This window comes from Staurois parvus, unplaced genomic scaffold (genome assembly GCF_062004578.1).
Source record: "Staurois parvus isolate SC_StPar_1 unplaced genomic scaffold, SC_StPar_1.0 ptg000525l, whole genome shotgun sequence".
In the NCBI taxonomy this organism is placed as follows: Eukaryota; Metazoa; Chordata; class Amphibia; order Anura; family Ranidae; genus Staurois; species Staurois parvus.
The window spans coordinates 7,076,542-7,103,317 of record NW_028318321.1 but is presented as its reverse complement, the minus strand read 5'-3'; the positions used below and the strand labels follow the sequence as shown (position 1 = coordinate 7,103,317).

The following is a 26,776-nucleotide window of genomic DNA, read 5'->3' as shown; positions in this document are numbered from 1 at the left end:
AGCAGGGAGCTGTGCCTGCAGTGTATCTGGCTGATCCCCTGTGTCAGCATGTGTGCTAAGAGCGGCTGCCATCTTGGCTGCAGTGACCGCTGTGTCCCCCTGTGAGAGGCAGGGGGACAGAAGAGGAGCGGGCATGGGACCGCTCTATGAAGCGGTCCATAGGGTCACCCTAAGTCGCAGGTAGGAATGGGGGGGTGGGGTCAGCCCCCGAGCCGTAGCAGGCTTTTAATGCAGCAGTAGAGCAGGGCAGCGGGAGCAGGGACAGCTCACCTCCTCTCCATGCGGCTCCGGAACTAGAAGTATATCATGTTCATCTTGAAAGATGCAGACTTTTTCCTGTACTACTGCTTGAAGAAAATGTCTTCTAAAACTAGCAGTAGGTTTGGTAGTTGATTTTGAGTTCATGTTCAACCCGAAAAAGGTGCAGATAGTTCATTTTTAATAATACCAGCCCATACCAGTACGCCACACTAACTTGCTGACGTCTGAGTTGAAGTGGAGCTCTGTGCCAGTTTCTGATCCAGCCACAAGCCCATCCATCTGGTCCATCAAGAGTCACTCTCATCAGTCCATAAAACCATTGAAAAATATTTCTTGGCCCAGCCTTGACATTTCAACTAATGTCTTGTTCAGTAGTGGTCGGGTTTCAGCCTTCTTTACCTTGGCCATGTCTCTGAACACCTTGTACTTCTGGGCACTCCAGGTAGGTTGCAGTTCTGGAATATGAGAGCACTAGAGGATAATGGGTTCCTAGAAGCTTCATGTTTGATTCTTCTCAAATCTTTGGCAGCTTGCCTCCTTCTTCTTCTTCTTCTTCTTCTTTTTTTTTTTTTTTTTTTTTTTTTTTTTTTTTTTTTCTCAACACGTTTTTTGCGACCCTGTTGACTATTTTCAACAAAACATTTGGTTCTGTGATCTCGCCCCAATACCTTTTGCTGTTTTAGGTTTTGCTATTTACAGGTTTTGACTTTTCAGAGTCAGTTAAATCTATTTTTTGGCCCATTTTGCCTGAGATAAAGAAGCTGCCTAATAATTTAGCACACCTTAATGAAGGGTGTTGATCTCCTTAGGCCACCCCCTCCCTCATGACACAGATGCACATCACCTGATATTCTTAAATCCAATAAGCATTCAAGTTTATATAGCTTTGGAGTCGGACAATATGCCATAAATGGTGATTTGGTAAAAATACTCATTTGCCTAATTGTGCACACAGTGTATAAGTAGAGAGATGTTTCATGCTGCAAAAAGTAACTAGTTTTTCCTTTTAAAGAGCATATATAGTGTTGTCACTGCACTCGTGCGCACACCGTAGTTCACAGATCGGTGATATTGTGAAGTTGCAGTAAACCATTACATTTACTGGTATCCATTGGCTGAAACTATATCTGGAAACTGCTTCTTGCTTGTGAAATAAAGTGTATGTGTACAGTTTGTCCATACCTCTAGCTTCCATTATTTGGTTTACTTTAGCCAGCCACTCTGTTGTGAGTGTCCTGTGTGGTTTTGACATAAACAAGATCAGGCTATTGGCAACATTTAGCAGTTGTGGCAATACTGACCTTTTTATTCATTTCTATAGAACTGAGAGATGTTAAACTGCACAATTGAAGGGATTGTCTGCCTTTTAGGCGATCTTTGAAAACTCACTTATTCAGGGAAGCCTACCCCACCTCCACCTAAGAACTGTACTTGAATCACCTCCACCAGATCATCCCTCGCAGCTATCACCTTTTGTATCACCTCCCCCTTCCTTTAGATTGTAAGCTCCAAGGAGCAGGGCCCTCCTATTCCTTCTGTACTGAAATGTATTGTAATTGTACTGTCTCCCTTATATTGTAAAGCGCTGAGCAAACTGTTGGCGCTATATAAATCCTGTATAATAATAATCTGTTGAAGTGTCACTATTTAAATTAAAGCCCGCACCCCAAAAGGGTTGAAGTATCACACAATCCCACTTTAGGTAAAAATGTACCTTTTGTGGCCACGTTTCTCCTGACAATTTGCAGAAAGGTTGGGACAGGGGCGGACTGACAACTCATGGGGCCCCCGGGAAATAGCGGATCATGGGGCCCCTGTGGCCTTGCCCAAACTCAAAAAAGCCTATGAAAAAAGGTACCAGGGACATCTCATGGGGCCCCCTACTGACCCCGGGCAGTGCCTGAGTTTCCAAACGGTCAGTCCGCCCCTGGGTTGGGATACATCTTTGAGCGTTTCTTTGGAACTCTATACCTCCTCGAGAGCAGTTTGTAACAAGTCTCCTGTGTTTTACTAGACTGCAGTGAAGTCAGGAGGTTATGCCAGTTTGGCAGGCTGGCTGTTTTTGATTGCATTACTATTGAACCACTGACCAGGAACAAGTATGTAAAGCAGGAGGGTTAGAGTGCCATCAGAACTCCTTATCTGCACACTTATCTTGGTTAGTAATTTGAAGTATTGAATAAAGATTAGCATGACAGTCAGGCAGATGGTGCTTGTAGGATGCAAAGTCACCAGTGGGATTATTCCTAACACTTAACCTCCTTGGAATCTCTTGCTTAATAGACTTTTCCATTTAACATGAACAATGTTTACCATGAACACATCACACCCATGGTGAGACCCTTGTACTACTGTCTGTTTTACTGTGTTTTTCGTTATGTTATGTTTTTTTGTTTTTTTTTTCAAATCAATCATTCCTGCAATAGTGCTCAGTCATGTGTGGGTTTTTTTTTTTTTTTTTTATATCCGAGTTAATGGGCCGAAATACTTTTTTTTTTTTTTTTTTCCTCTGTAGTGGGTACTTTTCCTGGAATTGTGAGTTCCGGTCTAGAGTTTAAAATATGGCTAAGGAAGAGGGTATCCCAGTGAGTTACATTATATTCCCTGGGATTAGGGTTGCAATATCCCAACATAATTTCATTCTACCTGATTGTCACAGGGTATGGCATTAATGTATTCTCTGTATTAAACCATGAGAAGCTTTGAAATAATGGAATGGCATATCTGCTACTTAAAATAGCAATTTATGAATCAAAATTTAAAGCAATTGTTCCTGTGTTGATATCTGTGGAGCTTATGCGCTGGAAAATTGGGTTGCTCTATTAATAGTGCAGTGTGGTTTTGACAAATATTCCTGACGTGGCTCTCTCCCTTCTCTGTAAAGGTTATGCGTTCTTGCTCTTTCAAGAGGAAACGTCTGTACAAGCTCTGATTGATGCCTGCTTAGAGGAGGATGGCAAGCTTTACCTGTGTGTATCCAGCCCCACCATCAAAGACAAACCTGTAAGAATCATTTTGATCTAACTTGTTACAAAGAAAAAATACCTTAGCATGAGAACTTCTAAATGTCCAAGGTCATATTTATCATAAATAAATAATGGGTCCTTCTATTATTTATTTTATTTTTTTTTTACTTTTTATATGGCTACCTGTTTATCTATACATATGTCAGAAATTTTGAAGGTGGAGTTTAATTTAACCGCTTGCCATCTGGGCTAATTCTGACATTTCTCACATAAAAATCTGCATTTGTTTTGGCAGAAAATTACTTATAACCCCCAAACGATGTATATTTTAACGAAAACTCCCTGGAGAATAAGATGGTGGGTGTTTATCAAACTCAAATTTTCAGGAAATAAATATACTTTTTAATGAATTTTTAGTACATATAAAAACAAAATGTAATACCCAGTTTTTTTTGTAAAATCTAAAAGTTGTTACACAGAGTAAATAGATACCTAACTTGTCACGCTTTAAAATTGTGCACGCCTGTGGAATGGCGACAAACTATGGTACATTAAATTATCCAAAGCTTTAAAGCCTTTTACAGGTTTAGGCTTTATCAGTTTAGAGTTTCACAGGAGGTTTGGCACTAGAGTTATTGCCCTCACTCTGGCATTTGCAGCGATGCCTCACATGTATCACGGTCAAAGTCAAAAGTGCACCAGCGCTCAAATCTTCGTGCTCCTCAGAGTCTCACAGTAACTATCACTGGTTGAGGTGGAGCCCTCTGAAGAAGGGGAAAAACACAACAGGGTGCACTCTCCTAGTGCATTACCATGGTATCAAATGCTTTTATTATAATAAAAAAAAGTGACCAGTGCATACTCACAAAAGGACCAAGAAAACAGACATGTAGCCAAGTGAATCAGTCCTAGGTAGCGGAGGTCATGTAGAACAGGTTACCAGTAGTAATAGTTGATGCATTTTGGGAAGCGCACTCCCTTCCTCAGAGCTCTCCAGTATGATCACCATTTACATATGTGTGCGGGACCTTTGTGCATGTTGTCTGGTTTTGTTTTTTTTTTTTGTTTTTTTTGCTTGAACTTTGTTGCTAAGAACAACATACCTTGTTATAGTAGGTCCTCTATAAGACCCTAGATCTCTCCTCTGCCATCCAAAACAGACAATCAAACTGAGATCTGTTTGAGTGACTGCTTTACAAGCTGGTGACGGCTTGTAAGCAAACAAACTGAATATGGAAGTGACTAAATACTCATCACTTCTGGTTTCTGATTTCACAAAGTGAGAGCAACAATGGAAGTTCCTCCTGCTCTTCCTAGTGCATCTGATGTGACAGGTCAGCGGGTGGCAGTGGGAGGAGAGGGACCCCCTTCCACCACCTGTAAAAGTGATCTGGTGGCTGTATAGCTGCTTGGATCACTTTTACTTTGAAAAGAATCACCAGCCGGAAAGAATTATACCATGATCATAGCTTCAGCCATGATCCCTGATATCTCTGCTTCCATCAGAGGATGTGTATAAAGATTTTCTGTTCTCAAGTAACCTAAAGTCTTCTGTGTCTGTACAGATTTTGATTGGTAAACAGAACAAATAGCTGTGCATATAAACCAGACAATATGTTGACAATCTTGCTCTGCTCCAGAATAACCAAGTGCTCCATGAAACCAGCCACTGGTGCTAGAAGGTCCACCAGGATCTGTCTTGCTCATTAAATGACATCTGTAATCCCAAGGGTCTGCACCACCACTAATTTCTTCAGTGAGTCAGACACTGGCTGCTCCTGCTGTGCCCTAACATAAAGCTGAGTTTAGTGGCCTCTGAGTATGCCCTGTGTTAAGGTGAAATGTATCAGAGAGGAGGCAGGGTTCAAAAAAATCTTGTTGAATTAGTACGTTGAGGTGGTGCGGCCTTTTTCTTTGCATTAAAGATATTTGAAAACTCTGCTTTTCATTTTTACAGTGGTATTAATGGTTGAAGATGAGAGAGAAGAGGACTGTACAAAGGAACATCATCATTGTGGTGTGCCTATGGCGGCAAGATCATTCAGGCCTCATGCACACTGGACGTTTGGCCATCTCTCCTAGACGCCTTTCCACTTGGCAGCAGCGTTTTGGCAGAAAAAAAGTGCTTGGAAACTCGTTTAGGTGTGTCAAGCGCTTGGTGTTAATTAATTTCATTGGCCATTGAAATTAATTAATTCAAGAGCTAAACACACCTAGCATTAACACATGTTTAGACTCATTTACATATGTTTAGCACATCAAGCATTTTCGTGCCAAAATGTTGCTGCTTTTGGATGCGCTGGCAGTGTTTTTTGTTTTTTTTCTGCCTCTAAAGGCCTATGTGCACATGGATGCATAGACTAACACGCAGGGGTGTTTTAGTGGCAGAACAAATTGCTAGGTTCCTCTAACAGCAGTGGTAAAAACATCTGGTGTGCATGAAGTCTAAGGGCTCGTTCACACCATGGCGCAGAGAAATCAGTTTTTCTGCACAGTCTTCAAGGGCACATTGAAAACAATTGAGCGAAAACAAATTTCAATGTGTCCTGTTCACACCACAACACTGGTATCGTGCAGATTTTTCTTTGCAGGGATCTGCAACATGTATAAAACTCATTGAGGCACATATGTAACTCATGTCTCTGCAAGTGAAAACTGCGTGTCAGTTTCCATCAGTTTTTCTGCACGTATGGTGTGAACGAGGCCTATATGTGAAGCTACCTATACATTTGAAACAGCAGCTGGTCTTTAGTGTAAACTGTTGAGTGAATAAGATGATTGTTACACATATTTGTATACATTGAGAACCGTTAAGAAAAACAATTTCTCAAGCCCTACATCTAGCAGTGTCACAGCAAGATTACCGGTTGTAGATATTTATCCCATATGTATGCTTGTTAATATTGTAACCACTGCATTGATGATATATACCTGATGTGTATCCATATTATCAAACAGCAATGTGACCCCCTCCCCCCAAAAAATGATCCACCTTTACAAAAGCCATTTACTATCAAATGATCATGCAGCAAGGTAAAATCAAGCTTCACACACACACCTTCTTCTTCTTCTTCTTCTTCTTCTTCTTCTTCTTTTTTTTTTTTCTTTTTTTTCTGATATGCATTGACAGGTGCCACAGTTTGCCTAATACAACATAGAGGCAGGTGTTGGTACTTGCAATTTCACTTCTATTTGAGCGAATATCTGTCATTGCAGGTTCAGATCCGACCTTGGAATCTGAGTGATAGTGACTTTGTGATGGATGGGTCTCAACCTTTAGATCCGAGAAAAACTATATTTGTTGGGGGTGTCCCACGACCCTTACGAGCTGGTAAGTACCATGTATCTCTTGGCTCTAATGATGTGTCTAATGTAGTTGGGGCTTAGATTCCATCAAATATTTTCAGGAGTAGAGTATCTTGAAACAGAACAAAGTACTCCTATCCTCCAAGGACAGTGTGATCTTAGCCTCTATTCAGAACTGCAGTTGCCATGATACTTTTCATGTGATTAGTGATGACATCAACCACTTGGGAGATCTGTTGAAAGCTGAAGTAAGCACTGGAAACTGTGACACTTGTCACCAGAACCTTGTCTTGAATGTCGCAAACTGCACCTGCAGTAGTAGGCAAATTGTAAACGAAAACACTGCTGAAAACAACATTGGTATGTTTTGATCTAAAAACATTTAAATATTTCTTAAGACCCCTTTCAAACAGGCAGACCGATTGGGTCTGCCTGTCCGTTCTCAAGCAGACCCAGTCGGTCCACCAATGCCCTCCTATGGAGCGTCCGATGTAAACAGACGTGTCCATTTACACCCACCTGCATCCAATTCACTAAAAACAGACAGTTCCCCTTCTGTCCAGCGGATCAGATGACAGGCGATCCATTTACAGATGACCGATCCATAGAAAGTGGTTGTGTCTGCTCTGCATAAGCAAACCAGGCTGTCATTGGCCTGGACAGATACCCACTGAGCAGGCAGATCCACTGGCGGTGTCCACCAGTGTGAAATGGGCCTAACGTTAACCTTTTTCTTTAGTAAACCGTTAAGTCATTGAGTCTTATTCTGCTTTAGGCATTCTGGAGACTGTGGGAGGTAGAAAAAAAAAACTTTTTTTTTTTTTTTTTTTTATATCATGGGTGACTGTACTTCGGCCAGTTTATTGTAGATGGTGGCTTCTTTTCTTTCTTTTTTGTTTTTCATTGAATTACATAGAACCATCACACATGGATCAATAAAGAGGTTGTTAAATCTCCGTTTCTAGAAATTGAGCAACATTTGCAAAACAGATATTGGACTTTAGAATGTGAGGAGTTTTCTGCTAGATATTTTGGTGTATTGTATACAGGACTCATCTAGAAAGTTTATCTAGGAAGGAGCAACCAATCAGCAACTAAGATATATTTCTTTTGATCACTATCTGTTTTGTTAAGCTGTCTTTCTGTTTTGACAATTGAGTATTTTTTTTTTTCTTCCCCTCTATCTTATTTTAAGACACTGTGGGGCTGAGTTCTAAAGCTAGATGCAAAATCTGGTGCAGCTCTGCGTAGAATCCAGTTTCTGTTGTGGGTTTTTTTGTTTATTTTTTTTTTGTCAATGCTTAATTGAACAAGCTAAAGTTAGAAGCTGATTAGCTACATTTTGCATGCTCCAGTTTTAGTAAATCAACCCCTTGTGTGTAAGACGTTGCTGCTATAAAAGTGACAGTAACCAAACAAAAAAGTAAATTAAAAGTGTATGAATGGAAGGAAAAGCTGGGAAAAAGAAATGGTTAAAGAGGAAAATTGAGTTTAATTTAGGGGTTAAATTATGGATAACTTTAAAACATGCAATTTGAAAGTTTTGGAAGTCTCTCTAAGTTGTGTATTATTGTCTTTCTGCTGTAATTTTAGTTGAGCTGGCAATGATCATGGATCGTCTCTATGGGGGTGTCTGCTATGCTGGCATCGATACAGATCCGGAGTTGAAATATCCAAAAGGAGCTGGTCGGGTGGCGTTTTCTAACCAACAGAGCTATATTGCCGCAATCAGTGCTCGTTTTGTTCAGCTACAGCACAATGACATTGACAAACGGGTAAGATGCTAAGCAGCACAGAGCTACATCTTAGAGGAGAGAGCCCTACATGTTCAGCACCCTCTAGCCAGCCAACTCTCAGAAGAGCTGTAATGTCACCTGGCTGGTAACTAGTCATCTAAGACTCGATTTCTTACAGAATGGTAGCGTCCCTTATCTGTATTTATAATTTTGGTGCGGGATGAAGTCATATTGGTGGTGTTGTGCAATCCCCTTGTCCATTATTTCCAAAAAGAGAGCTACCAGCTGTCCCTTTAATGTAACACATTTTCTTGTTAGTATCTTTTCTTTGTAGGTTTATTGGTCCTTTGAGGCAGGATGTGGGTAACGTACAACTAAATGCTCCTGTCGAACAGTCTAAACAAGTACCAAATCCAGTTAATATGTGGTGTAGAAACATCCAAAAAGTAAACAAACTTCTTTTACTTCTCCCAACTGAAACAAATCTTTAGCCTACATGGCAATGGCAACTCTGCTGTAAATTAGGTGCAGTATCATTGTCACACCATCATAAGAAGCTGCATTAGATGGACATCACTGGCAGGCTCAGCAGCTATTTGGGGGACTTGCAGGGGGTCTAAGAGAAAATTATAAGTGTAATGGTAGGCCATAGTTCTACTTTAACCCCTTCCCACCACTGCCTCCTGGCCCCTTAAGAACTTTTAAATGCTGGGAGGTGGGCATTTGTGTCAATGACTTCTGTGATTGGTTGTCATGGTCACCTGATGAGAGAGGTCATGATCGCTAGTATGCATCAGGAGCTTTTCGGTCCCTAGTGGTGTCTGTGTTGTGAACGCACAGGGCACTCGCTCTCAGCACAGAGAGTTGTTTATTTTGGGGCTCAGACATAACTCTCAGCTCTAAAGCCCACCTGCCAAGAGGCTGCTTATATGCGCCACGTCGGCTAGAAGAGGTTAATTGTATCACTCAATATGCAGTACTTTTTACATTCCCCAATATACTGATTAAATGTTTTTGCATGTTGCATTGCATTATGGGCACACACTAATTTAGAGGTTTTGATGTGTGCCTAGGTTTCCATAAGTGTGTTCTGTGCAAAGGAAATCCTGTAAAGAGAAGCTATTGTTGTCCGGCTTTTATGCTGATCCGCAAGTTCAATATTTTATAGTCACTGATCCAGAACAAATAAAGTATTGTCTCCAGGCTACCCAGTGATAATGCAACGATTAACACAAAAAGAGGGGGGGGAGAGCAAACTGATTGCAGCCAGAACTGACATGCCTTGAAAAAGTGCAGCGTAATCACAATATAATTTAAAAAAAAAAAAGCACTACTTGCATGCATTAATTGTACAAATCAAACTTCAATGCAATATGACCTAACCATTTAGAGTCCCCCGTCAGAACACTCTGGTCAGCGCTCTCAGACATTGGCAAAGAGCGCTCATCGGGAGCTGATTGGCACACCTTTTTCAGTCATGCCCCTTCGACAGAAGCCGGCGGAACCAGCTGCTGTACACACAAGCGGGAAGTCATCTGGTTTCTATTGAACCATGGATGCTACATTCAGCCTGTGTGTACTTGGCTTTAATACTTATTTTGTTGGAAGATCTTTGTGAGATTGGGCACAGATCATTTCCCTTTTTTTTTATGAAAACAGAACATACTGTTCATGTTTAGTCATTTTCTACTTGCAAGTAGACCTTAATATGGATACCAAAGTTCATTCATGGGTTTTCCACAATACTTCAATGCATTGCAGCTTACAATTGGGAAAACAATAGTAAAAGAAATTCAAATGCACTAGCATAATTTATTATTGGATGTTATTTTAAATAGGTCTTGCAAAAATGCATTTCATTCATTTACTTTTTATATCTGCCTCAAAGAAGTACTCCCATAGCAAACCTTAAAAGCAAACCTTAAAATGATCAATGAGACATGAATTCATAAATATGTTAGCAGGGTTACATGTTTTAAGGGCATGTCCACTTGGTCTGTCCTGCATGTGCATGCTCTTATTTTTCAGTGTAATTCTTTTTTCTGTGGATCCTAGGTCCTGGTATTCTATAGGGTATTCTTTTTCTGCCCAAGACCAGATTAAACCCACAGCCCTGCATTAAGACCACCCCACCTCTGTGATTCAACTGTCAAATGCTGAAGACTCTACTGCCCACTAAAAGCAAAGCTAAAGAGATCCCTACTTTCTTTTTCCTTCCTGGCATCTTCTATGTGCCAGTCTTCAGCCATCTTCATTGGCCAGCACAAGAGCCACTTATCCTGGCACACAGGGTAGTCCTGGCACTGTAAGCTGAACTGCGTGTATGCATCTCAGTTTGCATGCTGGTGATCGCTGTGGGTAAGCAGGTAGGTGCATATTTATTGCCGAAGAGACATTGCGTGTTTCTTCTGCGATAATACCCCACCTGCTCAGTCTGCCATAAGCAAGACTTCAGTTCTTCTTTAAGTTGTGACAATTGAATGACTGGATCTAATCTGAACTTGGATAGAGTGAAGACCCTGTGCACAGCCTGGTTCTAGGATGCTTGGCATCACTAGGATTTATTTGCAAACAAACAGCCATACCTGTGGTCACCACAAAGTGCCTGCACTTTGGCGCTAAGGGTTTCTTGCAAACCTTTTAGGCCAGGTCATGTTCACTTTACAGGCATAGTTTACCAATACCAAAAGTCTGTCTATGCAGGTATGGGGTGCCTGTTCATTAAAATGATGCAGCTTTGAGCAAGGTTGAATATTGCCCTTGTTATAGATGTAGGCCATTTACAGGAACGATCTTTCTCTGTTTTTAAACCCTCGTCATGTGCACTTTCTTTCCCCTGATGCAGAAGCTTTGAGTTTGAGAACTCACTCCTTTTGGAACTTTGGTCCAAATTACACAGTTTTTTTTAATCTACGTAGCCCTTGCATAGGCAGTTTTTTTTTTTTTGTTTGTTTTTTTTGGCGAAGGTGAATTATGCTTTTTAAAGTGAAAACAATATTCACTTCAAGCTGGGCGCACTCGGAGCTTAGTAAAGCAAAACAACTTATTTTGATCATACAGTACAGGACACAGGCAGAATATTCATTTATATTGGGTGATAAGCATGTACCTTCAGGTGATTGGACACTGGCAAAGCTTTAGAGGACACACCCCCTGGGTACCTCCCCTATAACCTTACCCCATTCAATGAGTTTTGTGCTGGTGCCTGAAGCTGTGATGGCCCTTTTCACATTTCACAGAGAAAAATCCCCTTTAATGTAACGAGTTTTTTTTTTTTTTATTATTTTACCATCCATTTCAGTGTCAAATCTTCACTGTCTTCTAATGCCAGCATGTAAGCAGTGTATCCAGAGCGGTACAACCTCAGTGAAACCTTTCTTCGGGCACTGGATCCTGCAAGGGAATTTGGCATGGCACTTGATGCAGTACTTGGAGTTAGCAGCAGGGTGCTATACAGGTCAAGAGCCTTGATCCATGCTATGAAATCCAATTCCTGAGGACCCAGTCAAGGGTGTGACCACCAAAGGGCAAAGCCTGGACTTTATGTGCAGTCCAGCATTGTGTCACCCTGTATTCCTGACCTTTGCTTTAAACTGGGCTATGTTTGGAATGTATTCACTTTTAAGACCACTCAAAACTCAGGTGGATGACAAGGTTTTACATCACACCTCTGGTCGCACACTTTTGCCTAGAGCCCTTAGGTGCATCTGCCCGCCCTTATGGAGTGCGAATTCTTAGGAGGACAAGCTACACCTCGGTTATTACATAATCCTTATAGACACGCTTGGTTCTTTCTTGTAAAGAGTATTTTCTTGTGTTGGACAAGGTGGTTTTAGAGACCAGAATCTTTTTTTTTTTTTTTTTTTTTTTTACCAAAGGCTGTCTTCTCTTTCCACCTCAATGAGAGTGTTATCCTTCTTTCTCTCTGTCCTGCCCCAAAAAATGACAAGGAAATTGCCATTCAATGCCTAGGTGTGGTCAGGGCCCTCAGAGTCTACCTGAAAGCTGCAACCACTCTTCACAAGAGTCTGTATTTGTCCTGTCTGTGGAACCTTGTAAAGAACACCCTGCTTCACCATTGCCTGGTTTCTCAAACCACTAATTTTCAGGCCCTGTACCCGAAGGCAAGCTGCCTTAACTTGTTACTGAGTATTTTGTTTGGGTATGATTAAGGTAATAGGAATTTTGACTTGTAAATTTCTTACCTGTAGCTTCACACAGTGGGTGGCGGTTTTAGGAGTATTCTTTGGGGACATCCCTAGCAAAAGATTTTGCCAGTGTCCAATCACCCGAAGGTAGCATTCTAATACCCATGGATACCAGTCCTGTACTTCAAGATAAGGAATTTTACAGGTAAGTAAAAATTCTCATTTTTTTTTTTTTCCCCGTTTATAAACACTCCTCAAACATCTTCATGACAGTGCATGGGTCTATAGTAGCTTAAAGGAGATTTCCACCATTTGCAAAAAATACCTTTTATCCATATTTCAAAAAATGTGCATTTATTTTGCATTGGAGACTGCAGTGGTGCATTGCTCGGGCTTCTGGAGACTCTTCAGCTCTGCTCCTTTGTACAAACCTTCACTTACAGAGCTGGAGGAAATTTCAATGCACTACAAGTGCCATGATGTCACTACTCCATTGAGAACTACAGTCCGTCTCTAGTGGCAGATGGGACTTGTGGGTTTTTCATTCACAGTATCAAATATAATGGGAGCTGTGGGGAACAGTACCTTTTGGATACTGTAAGTATGGGTGTAACTTTTTTTTTTTTTTTTTTTTTTTATTGCCGGTTTGCAGAAAATGACACAAATGTAAATGTCACTCTGTTCTAGGTCTATGTGATTTCTAGTGTTTTTTTTTTTTTTTTTTTGATGAAAAACAAAAAGTTGTGAAATTTTTTGCCTTTTTTTTTTTTTTTTTTACCTAGGTGGAAGTGAAGCCATATGTGCTAGATGATCAGATGTGTGACGAATGCCAAGGCACGCGCTGTGGTGGGAAATTTGCCCCCTTTTTCTGTGCCAATGTGACCTGCCTGCAGTATTATTGTGAATACTGCTGGGCTAGCATCCATTCCCGTGCTGGCAGGGAGTTCCACAAACCACTGGTGAAAGAAGGAGGTGATCGACCTCGCCATGTCCCTTTCCGTTGGAGCTGAACACTGCACCCATCACTCACCAAAGGTCTGGGAGATGTGCATCATCTAGGCTCCTCAAGATCTACAGAAGAATTTGGTCTTTATGTTCTTTTGTATTATAAATATTAGTTACAGCCACCTTACTGAGTGTAACTGTCCTGAATTTTGCACTTTGATTTCTACCTATATATAATTGAAAACATCTGCTTGATACCTTAACTTTACGTCACAGGAGTGTTGTAAGTAGAGACATCTCATTAGGCTGGTGCAAGTTCCTCTCTCTGCCATGTTGTTGTGGGTGTGGTGAAGAAATTCTCAACTGGAGCATGCACTTAAATATCTGGTTCACAATGTATCTTACTCTCACCCCATAGAAGATGACTTACCAAAGGCCTCATAAGTGGATAATGTAGCAAAAACCTTAGCAATCCATCAGTCTTATCTCATTCATGCAGTGAAGTATAGTGAATGTCATCACTGCTTTATAAACCTACAACATCTCCAGCTTGTATGGGTATTTAAGAACCATGTATTTTGTAACCTAAGTTAAAAAAAAAAAAAAAGTATATCTTATAAAGTGAATCAGATTTTTTATATGTATATTTTATTTTTTATCTTATTTTGCTGTGTTTTATTTTTTATTTTATTTTTTTATTATTGAGCAGGTTATGTTTGACAGATGTAGACCTTTTTAGTGTTATGTACATGTATGCTGCAATAGCTTTTGCTGCTATTTAAACAAAAATGGTGTTTGGTAATTCCAGAATACTCTATTCAGGCTAGGGTTTCTGTGACTTAAAAATACAAAATGAAGTTAAAAAAGAGCTGCTGGTAAATTGAGTTAGAAACTTCCGAGGAAGGTCGTCCTTAATTTTTTTTTTTCTTTTCCTACTGCATGTTTGATAATCTGATAGTTGCATGCAATAATAAACCACATCATATTCAACTTGACCACAATGCACAAATAAAATGTCTATATAGACTAACAATGCTAAATAATAATATAAAATATGACTGGAGGAAGGCATGTCTGATTATCTGTAATGCATCTAAAAGAATACGGTTAGTTCATTACAGATTTTTTTTTTTTTTTACAACCAGTAAGTAAAATAAATGTAGGAAATTAAGTAAACGAAAAAAGTATAGTAGAAAAAAAAAATAATTAAAGATGCGGTGCTCTGTTATATTGTGCAATTTATTTTATGTAGTAAAGTGATTATGTCCTGTACTGTGATCAGATGTAACTTAAGGCCTCTGTGTTTATCTGACAGCTTGTTAGTTGATAGTTAAACAAAAACATGAGCTCTTTGTTAGTTACAATTCCCTATTTTTGTGTTTTTTGTTTTTATTTTTTTATTATATTTTCTGTAGAGTATTTTTGTAGTTATTTTAGCCCAAGCTCGGCACACTAATTATTCCGTAATCTATTGTTCTCAGACACTACCAAAATGATTGAATATATTATCTGTTGGACATGCAAGGCACAAAAATGCTAAATTAATGTCTGCCTTGAAAATGTATCAGGGTAAGGTTTAGTTTTTAAGACAAACTAAACTTTTATCCTATGTTTATCCTGTGAAGCTTGAAGATTTAGTCCTGCTAACAGTGGGCATTTTTTAGCACAAGGCTGTTTGCAGATAATATTTATTGGTGTACAAGTCTTGAAAGTACTCTGACTCCCTTTAAGAAAGGAACTTCCCCATTTAATAGATTAATCACAGGTAGTTTACCTGCAAAAGATGGCATGTCTGTGCACAGAGAGCATAATAATTTCTTTTGTTCCCTGAAGGATTTACTGCAATTTCATTCTTTGTGGGCACAAAAAGTATATATTTTTCTCATATATTTGTATGTTAAGTTGCAAATGTAAGACATAAAGTAATTATTTTTTTATATTTTATCTTTATTTTTTGCTTTTGAATGTTATATTCAAGCTGAAAAATGTGGGAGCTACATCTTTATGTGCCCTCTGCATTGCATATCCTTTTGGAGCTATTTGAAGCTATAACTTTTGTTAAAAAAAAAAAAACAAAAAAAACAAAATCTGTCATCTGTAAAAAATGTTTCGTTATGCACTACTATTTTTACCTGGGCAATTTTTCACAGTCCACTTCTGTTGTTTGTTTTTTTTTTTTTTTTTTTTGTTTGTTTTAATAGATTTTTTTTTTTGACATAATCTTTTGCAATACCTCAAATTTTGAATATAGGAAAAAAATATTTTCTAAGTAAGTTTATTCAGAAATATATATTAATTTAATTTTTTCAAAGATGATTTAATATTGCTATTTTTTTGTTGTTTCCATGCTTTATTTGCTTTTTTATGTTAAGATAATTTGAAAAAAAAAAATTAGAGCTTTGTAAGTTTATATGACAATTTAATGAGACAAAAATCTACCTAATTGTGAGAATAAAGCCTTGAGATCATTAGTCAAGGAAAAAAATAGCAGAGACCCACAAAATTATATATAATAACCATGTTATAGTTGGTGCTCAAAGCAAGGACTGGTAAATTAAAAAAAATTATTTGTATGTTAATAATCAAGTGTTGATTATGCATGACTGACCAGAATTGTGAAAGAATTCTTCTATTTGTCTTTTTTAGAAAACTTATTTTTTAGTTTGTTAAATTATGGTGGTCTTTACTTTTTGTTTTTCCCAATTTGTAAACCTGTGAGCCCCAAATTCTGTTAATTCATGTTAACCTATTTGCTGTAAGAGGAATCCGCAGTTTTTTCTTTGCCTGACCCTCTTACAACTAAGTGGTTTAGCAGGGTCCTTTTCGCAAATAATATTTTTTAAAATGCATTTTCAATTGCAACTTAACTAAAAATGTTGGATGTATCAGTTCAGTTGGTTGCCTTTCCTTGGTGTTAGACTTGAATTAGTCAATATTTTGAAGGCAGACTTAATCTTGATTATTTGTTGTTACGTGCAATACTGTTTGTACTGTTTATATAAAAAAAGAAAAAAAGAAAAAAAATGCATAAATCTTATTGCAGATTTATTTTCATTGCAAACATTGTGGGTTCCGTAAGATCATTTTTCTACTGTCAGATATGTACCTTTTTCTTCATGCTGGTATTTTTTCAATAGTAATGTAGCCTTTGTACTGAGACAAGATTTTCATTGTTATTTTTAGAAAGATTTTTTGCTAAGAAAAAAAAATGAAAACATATTTACATATTTTTCATTTTTATTTTATATTCTCCCTAGAGTGCTTTCTCAACCATAAATAACTGTTGTTCCTCGGAGGTACTTTCAGATCTGGTCAATGTCATTAATATTATTTTGTATTTTTACTTGGAATAAATTAATTTTATTATGCTAATTGTTTAAAAAGTTTATTTTTTTCATTTCAGTTATTTTTGACGCTAAAGAAACCTTTGTAATATTGTTACTAAAGTGTCTAATTTTTTGAAAAGCAAAGCTTTATGTATTAACATGCTGATGTGGTTTACAATGGTGTGGCAGTGATGAAAATGGTTGGTTATGTAAAGTGATTTAAATAATGTAATGAACAATTGGGCAATAAAAAAATGAGTGAAGCAGAAACACATTGTACTGTTTAGCAGCATTTAATTTCCCTTCTATATCTTGGAGTAATATGGTGGGCGTGTTGTATTTTTTTTTTTTCTTTTTTTAAGATTTCCCCACATTTGCCCCAAAGTTTCAGGATGCTGTGATGACATGCAATGAACTTCTTGAGACAAACTCGAAAGGAGACTAATAAATATATATATATATATATATATATAATTTTTCATGATAGTTTTTGGTTAAGTTTTATTCTTACCTATGATTATTATTATTTTTTTTTTCTTTGTAGAGCTGGGTAAAGTTAGAACCAATGTCCGATTTTAACTGATAGACAAAAAGTGTTGCAAGGCAGGGGTGGCTCACTTACATAAGACGTTATGGCGTAAGGCATTGCAATGGAAAACAAAATGGTGCAAAAGATGAGCACCCCAATCTAGAGGGACGTCTTCTACAGGCCAGGATGGACGAATGGTTCTTATTCAAAGGTTCTTTATATGATTGTTAGCACATCCAATGCCTTTGGGGTTTTATTATCCACTTGCCTTCCAGGAGATTTACCACTCCTTCATGACCGGGTCAGTTTTTGCTATAAGGTGCTGTGTTACTTTAACTGACAATTGTACGGTAATGCAACTCTGTACATAAAGCAAATTTGTCATCCCCCCCTCCACACATACACACACACTTACACACACGTAGCTTTGTTTTGGTGGTATTTGATCACACCTTGGTTTTTTGTTTTTTTTTGTGCTATAAATAAAGACTAACAATTTTGAAAAAAAATACAATATTTACTTTTTGGTATAAAACATATCCAATAAAAAAAATCTAATTTCTTTATAAATTTAGGCCAATGTGTACATTTTTTTGGTAAAAAAAAAAAAAATACCAATCATATATTGGTTTTCACAAAAACTATACAAACTATGGTGTATTTGTACTGAAATTATTCTTTTTTTTTTAATACTAGTAATGGCGGCGATCAGCGACCTCTAGTAGGATTGCAATATTGCAGCTGAAAGTGTGACATTGACACTTTGTGGGAACCAGTGACACCAATACAGTGATCAGTGCTAAAAATATACACAGTCACTGTATTAATGACACTGGCTGAGAAGGGGTTAAACATCTAGGGCAATCAAAAGGTTAACTGTGTGCTTAACAAGTGTTTTGTGTACACAGTGTGGTGATTTTACTAGGAAAGAAGCAGAAGAAAATCTAGCAGATCGCCGTTGACAGTACACCTTGTTTACATAGGCAGAGTTGTGTCCTGTCACTCTCCTCGATCAACGGGTGCCGGCTCTCATCCATTGGCTGGCACCTGTTGATCAGCTTCTGCTGTCACTAGTCACAACAGAAGCGGCACACCCCCTACACCAGGAAGTGCAAAACCATGGACATATACGTGATTTTGCACAGAACGGCCGCCCTATAGCAATATATTTTCTGTAACGGGGTCGCTGCTCAGAAAATTGACCTTTTTTCTGTTTCTTTTGGCGTCCCTTGTAACTGGGACACAAAGTGATGGGAAACCCAGAATGTTATGGTTGACAGAATGGCAAGTTGGAAAATCCTCTGATGTGAATGTTTTTTTGTTCTGGTGCCCAGGGCCATGGTTAAGGGAGTACCACAAGGCCTTCTGTACTAGGCCCAGGCAGACAGGGGGGCCCAGACAGTAAGTGAATCAGATTTGGGTACGGAGGGTGATAGGCGGGGTGGCAATTACTGGAACTGATCCCCTGTATGGCTCGCTGTGCAGCAGCTGAAAGCTGGCTTCTTCTCCTCTCCCTCCTGCTAGCTTTTAGCTGCTGCAGAGAGAGCCATACAGGGGATCGGTCCCAATAACTGCCCCCCCCCCCCCGCCGCACCCATGACACTTCATGTGCACCATACATTTTCTCCTTTTGCCCAGACACCCTTGTGTGCCCCCACAGTGCTGCTGGCTTCCCTCCTCTCCTTCTCACCAGCAGCTGCAACTACACAATAGGAACCTTCATGGTGGAGAAGGGTCCTGAAAATGTCACATGTACCAGCCCCTTTCCTGAATGAACACAATGAGTGATCTGTACTGATCGCTCACTGTGTTCATTCATAAATGAAGCATAGTAAACTGTTTCTTTGTTTCTGTTTTTTGGAGGGGGGCCCTGTCACCTTGGCTGTATGGGGCCCCGGGTTTCTAACATCTCAATTCCTGCTGCATCTCCAAGACAAGCAGTTAAGGAAAGTCTCTTAACCCCTTGACACCGATGGCACACAAATATGCAGCCTCACGGAACTGGGCTTTTTTTCGTGGGGCCGCATATTTGCGTACCTGTCTTTGTGCTGGGAGCGTGCTCCCAGAACAGAGACCGTGGTGTCACTGAGAGCCCCGAGTCCCGTTCGAACGATCGGGACTCCTGATTCCGGGTCACGTGATCAGTCACCGTGCAGCTCGGCCCCCTTGTTTTTTCTCTCTATGAATGGAGAGGAGATATACATTGTATCTCTCTAACTCCTGACATAGAGAGATAAAAAAAAGAAAAATACCTAGATCAAGGTTTGATCTAGTGCAGTACCAGGGTTAGTGTTTGACCTTGACCTTTGACTCTGACCTTGACCCAAAGGTCAGGATTTGAAATAAAATTGGTGTCAGTTAGCGTTAATGTCAGTGTGTTTTAGGTAAAATTAAAAAAACAAAAACAAAATGCGCACTATTGTTTCTGGGCTGTACTACAGGTACAAACAACAAATAACATACACATATATGGTATCGCTGCGATCGTCAAGAACTGGAGAATTTATTTTGGGTTGTTCTATGGAGGTAGGTTATGATCATAACAAGAAACACACAGTAAAAAAAAAAAAAAAATCTTTTTTTTTTTTTTTTTAGCTATTTTGGGCCAGTTTTCCTTTGATAATAAAAAAAAATTAGGAGCTATCCATTACCATTTACCACCAAATGAAAGCCCAATTTGTCCTGAAAAAAACAAGGTATAATCCACATGGATGTACAAAGTAGTTGTGATATGTACGGTTTTACTAACACATGTCAATGTTGCAGAATTGTGCTTAGGCATTTAATTTGTTTTACCCTTAGGCGTGAAGGGGTTAAAGTGCGTATACAGGAAAAATAAAATCTTTTCATGTGTAGCCCTTCTTTTTTTCTTTCTAAAACTAACCAGAAGAGCCTATAGATACACAGAAGTCATGTGTATATGAAAGGAAACGGCTAATATCTTTTTAATGCTACATCTTTCCATACATCCATGTTTGGTGTTTTAGGTAAATAATGTTTAAAACATCCTTTTTACCCAATGTTTGTCCATATAAACATTTTTTGATAGGTTGGAGCTCATTATTTTAGTTCAGGTCTAGTTTGAGCACTTGGTTGTAAAGGCTGAAGGTTTTTTTTACCTTCATGCATTCTATATGCATGAAGGTAAAAAAAACCTTCTCTGTGCACCAGCTTCCCTAATACTCACCTGAGCGATGTGCACTGGAGTTTCGGCTATCCCGGGACTCACTCTCCTCATTGGCTGAGACAGGAGTGGGAGCAGTTGGCTCCCACGGCTGTCAATCACAGCCAGTGACCCAATGAGAAGAGGGGGTGGGGCCGAGCTGCGGCTCTGTGTGTGAATGGACACATGGAGCAGCAGCTGGGCAGTATGCATGCTTGGGTTCCTGCCCCCATAGCAATCTGCTTGCTGTGACAGCACCCGACAGTAGGGAGGTGCCAGGAGTGCAGGCAGGGACCCAAGAAGAGGAGGATCCAGGCTACTCTGTGTAAAACCATTGCACAGAGCAGGTAAATAGAACATGTTTGTTATTTAAAATAAAAAAAAAATAAGCCTTTAGAATCACTTTAAGTATGGGAAAATATGGACTTTAGAATTCTGAAGTTCATGGGGGTACTGATAAATAAAATTGCTAATTTTCTTTACATAAACCATTTTGTATCTAAAACCTGACATAAATGCAATTTAACCACTTGCCCTCCTGAGGATTTACCTCCCTTCATGGCCATTTTTTGTGTTACAGCACTGCGTTACTTTAACTGACAATTGCGCGGTCATGCAATGCTGCATTCAAATTAAATTTACGTCCTTTTGTCCCCACAAATTGAGCTTTCTTTCGGTGGTATTTTATTGCCTGTGCACTTTATTTTTTGTGCTATAACCAAAAAGACTGACAATTTTGAGAAGAAAAACAATATTTTAGACTTTTTGCTATTAAACATGTCCAGTAAAAATTTTTTAAAAAAATCAAATTTTGTCATAAATTTAGGCCAAAATAAATTCTGTGACATGTCTTTGCTAAAAAAAAAAAAAGGATCCAAATGCGTGTAAATTAATTGATTTACGTGAGAGTTATAGCATTTACAAATGGCAGTATAGATAATGGGATCTTTTTTTTTTCTACTAGTAATGGCGGCAATCGGCGACTTTTAGTGGGACTGCGGCAGATATTCTGACACTGGGGACACCCCAGTGACAGGGTAACTTACTTTCGTAGGGGAAAAAAATATATAGCATATACAATAATTACACAAACCGTATTACATTTGAATGTTAAAAAAAAAAAAGACCTTTCCATTTCAATCTACATCATTGTAAGAATCAATAGAATATGGCAACCTGGAGGCCTTCTGTGCAAAGTTTTAAATACAGACCTTCCCCAATAATGTGATTTCATGCTTGTGTGATTGGTTCCCAGCTTTCCCAGAAGTCTGCACTAAGATATGAGGCAAATTTTAGACCTATACTGCAACAAAAATAACCCCTTGGGAATATTTTACCAAAAATGATAATTCTAAAAGGATGAAAACCCTGAAATTTTGCTCATTAGGATACTGCAAGTGCAGCCGCTGATTAATAATGAAAAGGTTGTGTGCAGAGTGAATCTGACGGAATAACAAAGTGCTATTTTGTCAGAGCTGAAAGAAGTAGGAATCTGCAACAGAGTTAACATTCCTGCAATGTACATTGATCACCCAGAAAGGATTGTGTTTTCTTTTTGCAACAAAAGTGGCGGTACTCTTTTAAATTCCTGTTGTCTGGGCCACCAACTTTCAGTGAAGTTATAAACCCCCATTTTCCCCAGTACTGAAGCTCATCACACCACATTTTTTTTTCTTGGTTCTCTGTTCCCCTCCTTTCTTCCATTGTCAGCTGAAGCCTTCATGATTTGTCTGCCTTCTGTGTTTCAGAGGCCTTTGATTTCCATTGCAATCACTGCACTGGAGGTATACAAATATACACAGTACATGGTTTCCCACTGTCAGAAATTTGGAGGTGACGACAACTCAGCTGCTTAGGTTTTATGTAATGCAAGCAAAACAAATGTTGGAAATTGCTTAGCCCCTTGACGCCGACAGCACACAAATATGCGGCCTCACGGAACTGGGCTTTTTTTCTGTGGGGCTGCATATTTGCATACCTGTATTTGTGCTGGGGGTGCGCTCCCAGCACAGAGACCGCGGTGTCACTGATAGCCCCGGGTCCCGTTCTAACGATCGGGACTCCCGATTCTGGGTCACGTGATTGCAGTGATAGCCTCTGATTGGCTATCACAGTGATCATTCAAAGAGCGAGAAAAAACAAGGGGGCCGGGCTGCACAGTGAAGAAGAGAGATACACTGTATCTATCTAACTCCTGTCAGACATAGAGAAAAAAAAAGTTTGTAAAAAAAACAAAAAAGATGTAAAAAAAAAATAAAAAAGAAAGAAAAATACCTAGATCAAGGTTTGATCTAGTTCAGTGCCAGGGTTAGTGTTTGGGTCAAGGTCAAAGGTCAGGATTTAAAAAAAAAAAAGGTATCCGTGTCAGCGTTAATGTCAGTGTGTTTTTAGGTAAAAAAATACAAAAAGCGCACTATTGTTTCTGGGCTGTACTATGGGTACAAACAACAAATAACAGGCACATATATGGTATCTCTGCAATCGTCAGGAGCTAGAGAAATTATTTTGGGTTGTTCTATGGAGGTAGGTTATGGTCGTAACAAACACAGCTAAATAAAAAAAAAACAAAAAAAACCAATTTTTTTAATTATATTTTGGGCCAGTTTTCCTTTAATAAAAAAAAAAAATTAGGAGCTATCCATTACCATTTACCACCAAATGAAAGCCCAACTTGTCCTGAAAAAAAAACAAGGTATAATCCACCTGGATGTACAAAGTAGTTGTGATGATATGTACGGTTTTACTATCACATGTCAACATTGCAGAATTGTGCTTAGGCATTTAGATTTGTTTTACCCTTAGGCATGAAGGGGTTAAGCTTAGTTAGTACTAAATTATCATACAAGCCTTGACACTTGCTTGTAACACTTTGCAAAGTTTGTAATCTTAACCTTTTTATTATTTTACTGTTCAAAAATAAAAATTACAGCTGTCTAGTTGTATGAACTATGCTTAACTTGTCAGCCTTTTATATTGACAAGTTTGTCTCTTGTAGATGCTATAAAATCTGACTGCATTCCTGTAAAAAACAGTGTACATGTTTTTGCAATCTTTATTTTCATGGTCAGAATATTTGAACAATGGAAGAAAATCTTTCCAGACTTAAAAGGTAGGAGTGTATTTTCTATAAAGCACACACAAGAGGCAGCTTTAAGTGTCACTAAACTATCCATGCTAATCCTAATCTTGCACAATGTCCTAAACAAGAGCAGCGTTTGGATCTAAAAAAACCCTTTTTATTCTGATATGAGCACATACTGTATTTGGAATTCTGTTCCCTGCTCTATACCAACTACAACTTCCATAAATCCTTTCTCTGCCACTTCTAATTCACATACATCACTATTATAATTTAAGAGTGGGTGATTTTAGATTTTTACCTGCTTGTCCTGGCTGTATCAGCATGTAGTAATGTAATTCTTCTCGGAAGAACACCGAAGGCGGGTGGCTATGTTTTTAACAGTGGGACCATGTAGAGTGAATGTTGCCACTCTCAAAAAGAATGTTGAAGTGTATAATTTAAATCTTTTTATCTTGAACTAAGAACACAGGTCCTGTATTGTATGATTATGGGTTATATGCAGCTACCTTAACCACTTGCTCTCCAGAGGATTTACCCCTCTTCCTGACCAGGCTATTTTTTGAGATATGGCGCTGTTACTTTAACTGACAATTCTGTGGTCATGCAATGCTGCACCCAAATCAAATTTATTTATTTTTTTTCTTTCCCCATGAATGGAGCTTTCGTTTGGTGGTATTTGATCACTTCTGCGTTTTTATTCTTTGCGCTATTAAAAAAAAATATTTTTTACTTTTTGCTATAAAACATTCAGTAAAGAAAATTTTAAACATTTAATTTAAGCAAAGATATGTAACAGAATACATTTCGATCTAAATTTATGATGAAAAGAAAAAAAAAATACCAATACGTGTAAACTATTTGGTTTATGTGAAATTTATAGCATCTACAAATGGAAAGGTGTATGTATATATACTTTTTTTTTTTTTTTTTAAGTAATGGCACCTAGCAGTGACTTAGTGTGTGCCGGCGGTGGGTATTCTGACACTGGGTGGGAAATAACTGCCACTGACCTCCCCAGTGACACTAATACAGTGATAAATACTAATAAAAAGCACTGACACTATACTAATGGCACTGGGCAGGAAGGAGTTAACATCTGGGGCCATCAGAGGGTTAACTGTGTCCTGTGTTTGTTTTACTATGTAAGCATCCTGCTTTGTATTGCAATACAAAGCAGCATGTGGGTGCTATCAGGGGAGAGATCTGCATTGTTTACATACAGACCTCTCCCCTGTCACTGTTCCTCGTGATCACTGGGTGTCGGCCAGGACCTGGTGATAAACAGCTGTACCTGCCAATGGCGGCAGGGGTAGGGCAGTGTGCACACGCCCTCTACCCGCAAATGAAAAATCACATATATGTTTGTGATTTTTGTGCAGTCGTGCTGCCCTGTAGCAGTAGTTTTGCTATAGGGCAGTTGGGAAACGGTTAAGGTGCTTGGACGCTGGCAAAAAAAATGTTGGGTCTCCAGAGCCCACCCTATATCCCCACCCAACCCAAGGGACTCCAGTTTTTAGCTAGTGTCCTTAGGTGATGGACCTGCTCGCTGGAGATTCTTTCCTTTAACTTTCAGTTTGTTTTTTTTAAATCTGCCCTGCCTGTCAATATCTAGCTGCTTACTGCTCTGTGCTATCTTGGTGTTTTCTGGATTGGTTACTCTGTGTGTACTTAGTGGGTCCTGGATACAGTCCTCATTGTGGGGCCTCTCTGTAATGTTTGCTTTAGGTGCTCATCTTGGTATGTAGCACAATATGTGTAGTTAACTGTAGGATGCTATACAGGTCCAGTCCCTTGGTCTATTTCTATGGTTCTCAGATCCTGAGGACCCCTTTGGGGGTATGTCTGCTGTGAGGCGTCAAGCTTGAACCTCTAATAGGTTCAGTGTTGTGGATAAGGTAAGATGGGGCTTTTACAAACACAGTCTGCCGTGTATAGCACATGAGGTTCTACAGGTAGTGGGTGTTCATTTCAGTGTGGTAACCCTGGCATTTGCTAATTATAATAAGCAATTTAAACTTGGCTCTTTCTCTCCTCCTATCCAGACTTTGTGTCAGGAGAAAGTGCTAACTGCATCATGATTCCTGGATCTACCTTTCAGCTTGTCTTTTCTGCCAAAAATGCACATAGTTAGTTTTGTTTCTGCCCTCCTGCTGCCATCTTCTTCAAAGACACAGGAACATGGTTAGTGCCTGGGTTATAAGAAAACAAGCACCAGAGGGGGCAAAGCTAAGGGTAGCATTAAAACAGAAGATAAATGGTTCCTCATAAGCCTAATGCATGATGGTTAGGGCCACCTTTGTGGTCTCATTCACTGTCAGGCTGTGGGGGGAAGACCATTGCTGGGAGCGGCTCAAGCCAACATGAGAAAATTCATATGGCAGAGTGGAACACAGCAAGTTGTTATTCATTGGAAGATGAATGGCCGGGCTGTTAGATAATACTACTTTACTGCATGTGCTCTGTTGTTAGGCTTTTGAGTTGCCAGTCTTGTTTTCACGTGTTATAAATGTGCTTATATTCCTACACTTAGCTTTGCCCTCCCCCCCCTCTCTAGGGTTTGTTTTTTATTTTATGTCCAATGAGCTGGAGAGCAGCTGAAGCTAGTGTAATAGGATGGAGTTCTTTTTAACCCTACTGGGTTTATTTTCCGATTACAAAGCACCTGGGTTATAGCACCTCTTTTATATGCGGATATGTCTAACCCTATCCATTCCACACTCTACAAGCATCGGTACCCCCTCCCTCCCCCTCTTAGAGTTTCCCAGTTAGGAATGACAGATGCAATGGAGCTGTGACAAAAGGCCCAAATATCACCTGTGCTACAGACTGCCCCCATTAACCTCTAACCATGAGTCAGGGTGATACTTGTGCAAGGCCAGTCTGCTAAAGGCAGATATTCCTGCCACTAGGTATGAATTATTTACACTTCTAAAACCTTGTTTGCCGAGGCCAAAAAGGCTAAGCGGTCTCTATTTTGAAAAGCAGAACATCCTTTCCTTGAGGATATTATGGAGGGAAGTATTGATCAACCTGATTGTGTAGCAAAAGCTGCTGAAAATTTTCCCTCCCCTACATTTGATAAGGTATAAGCTGCAGCTTCATGGCAAAAATATAGGTGTAACATATTGCAAAAGGTACAGTTTGCCTTTTAAGGCTGGTACACAGGTGCTGAATATCGGGCGGTTCAATAGACTAGCTTTTGGGCTGAATGTTGGATGGTTTCTAATGACCAACTTAGGCTTAGTATGGTAACCTTTTTTTTTTTTTCTTTTCCCGTTCAGCCTGCTGCGTTGAATGAAACAAACCTCCCTATT

The 26,776-nt window shown here is 39.2% G+C and overlaps 1 protein-coding gene across 2 annotated transcripts in view; it reads left to right on the top strand.

Annotated features, from left to right (window-relative positions):
* CPEB3 (cytoplasmic polyadenylation element binding protein 3) overlaps positions 1–16,962 on the top strand; it is a 164,794-nt gene extending 147,832 nt beyond the window's left edge. For both annotated transcript variants that reach the window (XM_089690293.1, XM_089690292.1), the window contains 4 exons: positions 3,146–3,264; positions 6,444–6,558; positions 8,127–8,308; positions 13,200–16,962. In XM_089690293.1, coding sequence (XP_089546419.1) covers positions 3,146–3,264; positions 6,444–6,558; positions 8,127–8,308; positions 13,200–13,427 — 644 coding nt within the window. In that variant the 3' untranslated portion in view covers positions 13,428–16,962. The remainder of the gene's footprint in view (positions 1–3,145; positions 3,265–6,443; positions 6,559–8,126; positions 8,309–13,199) is intronic.
* The last annotated feature ends 9,814 nt before the right edge of the window (positions 16,963–26,776 follow it).